The following is a 4227-nucleotide window of genomic DNA, read 5'->3' on the forward strand; positions in this document are numbered from 1 at the left end:
TTCTGGGAATTGAACCAGTCGTCTGGAAAAGCAGCTGGTGTTTTTGACCACTGAACCCATCTCTCCAGTCCCTCCTTTATGTACCTTCTATTCAGTTTATTAGTCCTTTAAGGATTTATCTCCTGGTGATCTGGGGCGATCTTTGTAATTCTAGGCATTAATCTCCTGTCAGATGTGTGGGTGGCAAAGATTTTTCTCCAAGACTGTAAGCATCTCTTCACTCTGCAGGTTTGCTTTTGAAACAAGAGTAGCCCAGGCTGGTCTCAAACTCTCCTGCTTCAGCTTAAGTGTCAAGATAATATCTGCATGTGATCACACCCAGGTCAGTTGGCTTTTCAGAAACAAACCTGTGAGCCACTGTGTAGCTCCTAAAGTCAATCAACACGTCTCAGGAGAAAGCTTTCAGACCTTGGTTTTCTCCCATCATGTGGGCTCTGGGGATTAAACTCAGGCGGTCAGGCTTGCCTTTACCCCTTGAGCCACCTTGGTAGCCCCTCCAATTTCTTTTCGGTATTTAGTTTGGGCCCTGAGCCAATGGATGGAATGGTGCCATCCACATAAAGAGCAGGTTCTCCCTACCTCAGCTAAACACATGCCCAGAGGAGTGGCTACTGGGTGATTTTACATCTAAGCAAGCTGGCAAGAAAGATTTAAACAGCTGAACTAGGTTGATCTCAGACTCTAGACTACAGATGCTCAGAAACACATGAGCTCTTCAGGCACAGGAATCAAGTGTAGCAGTCAAAACTGTCAGTTCAAGACCTAGGGGCTTAGGTGTAGAAGGGCTACTTAGAATCCACCACTGAAGAGCTGGGGGTGTGGCTCAGCAACAGTAGACTTACTATGGGTAGAAAGGCCCTAGGTTTGACCACCAGCAAACAAACCGTCAGTTTTGCTTGTGCATTTGTGAGTACCAGTACGTGTGCTACAGTTTACGTGTAAGACACCTTCCACTTCGAGCCAGGGTTTCTTGCTGCTGATGTTTATGCCGTAGCAGCTAGCCCACAAGCTAGAGAGGATTCGCCCATCTCTGATACACTGTAGAAGCATGGGAATTAGATTCAAGTGCTGCAATGCCCAGCAGAAAGTGAGTTCTGCTGATTCAAATATTCATGATTATTTGACAAGTGCCTTGCCTATTGAGCCATCTCCCCATCCCTCCCCCGTCATAATTCTTGTGGTTACTAGGGATTGAACCTCAGGCCTAATCCTATGCTAGGCAACTAGGTAACGCTCACTAGTCACAATTCCTTCCCTGAGTTATATCCACAAAGAACTTCTTTCACCTTTAAACCTTCTCTTTTCCCAAGCCTGGGAACCATGAGAGCCTGATACATCCCAGCTGTAGCTAGCTCAGTCGATGAGTCTACTCTCTCATCTTCCTGAGAGCACACTTTAACAATTAAGCTTCCGTGTTACACTCAACCAATTAGATTCCCGTCATACTGTGGTCCAATGTGAGTTGCCTTCCTGTGGCCTGTATACTTGCACTTTCCTACCATTTTCCTATTCAAGTACACACAGAATTACACTAGGAAAAAGAGGCCATTCGAAGCCCGGCACCAACACAACTTAATAATTTATTATACAGGACAAGGAAGATTCACTTCTCGGGCTCTCCATTCTCAGTCCTCTAGGCTGAAGTAACACGGTAACAAGAGGCTCAGGACAGAACTCAGAACAAGAGCCACTATGAAGCACTAAGAAACCTCGGCCACATGGATGCGTGTGCAAGTCAGCCTCCCTTCAGTTACTTGGGCGTGACCCTGAAGACTCGGATGTGGATGGCTGAGTTGTTCCTGACCCTCGTCAGGGGCTCCCGAGAGTCAGTCTCTGGCTCCAACTCGTCCACCAGCTCCACGGTGGAGGTATTGGCGGCCACCTGTAGGGACCCAAAGCTGCCCGCCTGCAGCTGCAGGGCGATGTTGATGGCCCGGTTGATGGCCAGGCCCAAGCCATGAATGTAGATTTCAGTGCATGCGTTCTGCCCCCTAGTGCCTCCGTCCAGGAGCTTTTGGCAGCGAGCTAGCTGGGCCTTAAAGTCAGTCTTCATGTTGACATAAATGTCGTTGGGCCTCCGGGGCAAGCGGTGGGGAAGTCGCTTCCGAAGGGTGTACTCCACGGGGTCCAGCTCAGCCTCGATGGCACAGCGGGGTTCCCTGTTTTCTGCCATGCTCTGAGTCCTGGCATGGAGAAGGAACGAGATTCAGGGAGGTCAGGAGAATCCTTTCTTGCCCGGCTTTCTAAGGATGCAACCAGAAGGGGGCGCCCTCAACGCCCTCTTCCTTCCCAGTGTCTCAAGACCTTCCACTTCCGCTTTCTCCACTCCCAGTTTTTAATTCATTCATCACGTGGTTCCCATTCCCGGCGTGTCCACGCCTACCTTCTTCCTTCCACAGTGCCCTTCACTCGCGTGAGCCTTGCCGACCGATCCAAGTGGACGCCGCTGCCCTCGATACGCAGAAGAAGAACGGAGAAGGGATCGGAAGAGGAACGCCGGGCAGGCTCGCCAGCAAGGGCTACGCACTGCGCACGCGCGTCCCCGCTCCAAGCCGGAACCGATAAGCTTATGGCCTTCTAGGCTTCCGTTCTCTCCGCCTCCTTTCCCCGTGCGCGTGCGCAAGGAGATTTAAGGCTCGCGAGACTCACGGGTTCGCAGGGTTCTAGTGAGCGCTTCGAAGGGCGGGACTAGCTAGCGGAGGCGGGGCTAATTGACAGAGGCGGGCCCAAGAGGGGCGTGGCGTGGATCGCCCAGTTCTCCCCTCCCCGGGCAGGGCGGGACTCGAGGATGGAGGCGGGAAGCAGGGCTGGGAAAGGGGGTTCGGGCAGCGACCCCGGGTCAGCATTGGAGCTGGGATCGCAGGGGCCGGAAGCCTGTAGTCCACGTCCATCTCACTTATGAGCAGTGGAGTTGACAGCTGACCTCCCGCCCGACGTCCTGACAGCCCCGGAAGCCGAGAAATCGAAGGGATCGTGTCCACCATGGGCTCCTCCCTCTGCGAGGGACCCACATGAGATGCCAAGTGTTGGCAGCTTCCCGCCACACCTCTTAACTGTCTTCTCTCGCCGCACTCGAGCTGCTTCCCGCGACCGGCAAGCCATGACCAGCCGCTCCCTGGCGGAAGGGACAGGAACTGCAGTGCTTGGGTTCCTAGCCCCTGAAAGTTAGGGGGGATCTGGATCTCTGCCCGCATTGGTAAAGCCCTGAAGAAAGGCGTGAAGCCTGCTTTGGGGCTTCGTCCTAGATACATCTCCAGGCCACTTACCTAGGCTGAATCTGAAGGCTGGAAAGGGAAGTGTGCACTCTGCTATATAGCCAACCTTTAACTTCTGATCCCCCTGCCTCCACTTTGTGAGTGCCAGGGTTATAACCGCAGGCACTCACTCAACTGAGCTACATCCCTAACTTCTGGGATTTAGGTTAAAATGGAAAGTTTGACATGCTAGACCTCAATTTACTCCGAGTTGATCTATATAGTTAATGAACATTTAGAGGAGTCTCAGGAAGAGTTGCACATATAAACCAAAAAAAAAATTTTTTTTTTTTTGGTGGGGAGGATAGGGTTTAACTATGTAGCTCAGGCTAGCCTAGAACTCATGCTCCTGCCTTGGCCTCCCCAGTGCTAATGTTTTAGGTGTGCACGACTGCACCATTTTAATAAACTTATCCTAAAACTTATGGCAAATAAATAGACTGAATAAAATGATTTTGTAACGTTGTTGGACTCAATTGTCTTAGCAATTAAGAGCACTTGCTGCTCTTCAAGACGACTCTTTTGAAGAGGACTCGAGTTTGTTCCCGGTACCCATGTTGAAGGTTAAGTCCAGCTTCAGGAGACCTGACATCCTCCTCTGGCCTGTGTGTGTGCCCACACACACACAGGCACATATATAAAAATTTAAAAATATATATTTACTTTTAAAGCTATGGCTATTGTGTGTATGCAGTGCAGGGACCATACACGTTGTGAAGTCGATTCCTCAACCTTTATGTTGGTTCTGAGGAGCAAAGGCTCACACAGCAAGGACTTCACAGCTCACACACTGATCCATCTTGCCAGCCCCTTAAGACTTACCATGCAAATACCGTCATTAAGAAAAGTGTGCTGTTAGCCGGGCATGGTGGCGCACGCCTTTAATCCCAGCATTCAGGAGGCAGAGGCAGGCGGATTTCTGAGTTCGAGGCCAGCCTGGTCTACAAAGTGAGTTCCAGGACAGCCAGGGCTA

General features: G+C 51.0%; 1 protein-coding gene across 1 annotated transcript; it reads right to left on the reverse strand.

Moving 5' to 3' along the window:
• Nucleotides 1-1562: 1562 nt before the first annotated feature.
• Nucleotides 1563-2592, reverse strand: Pop7 (POP7 homolog, ribonuclease P/MRP subunit). Its single transcript, XM_021163522.2, has 2 exons — nt 2384-2592; nt 1563-2183 (listed from the first exon to the last, which is right to left on the reverse strand). The coding sequence occupies exon 2, from the start codon at nt 2171-2173 to the stop codon at nt 1751-1753; it is 423 nt and encodes a 140-aa protein (XP_021019181.1). The 5' UTR covers nt 2174-2183; nt 2384-2592; the 3' UTR covers nt 1563-1750.
• Nucleotides 2593-4227: the final 1635 nt, after the last annotated feature.

The sequence above is a fragment of the Mus caroli genome, chromosome 5 (genome assembly GCF_900094665.2).
Source record: "Mus caroli chromosome 5, CAROLI_EIJ_v1.1, whole genome shotgun sequence".
Classification (NCBI taxonomy): domain Eukaryota; kingdom Metazoa; phylum Chordata; class Mammalia; order Rodentia; family Muridae; genus Mus; species Mus caroli.

What these genes read in the sequence shown, in the direction of transcription:
- Pop7 (XM_021163522.2), bottom strand. Translation starts at nt 2,173, where the DNA reads ATGGCAGAAAACAGGGAACCCCGCTGTGCCATCGAGGCTGAGCTGGAC.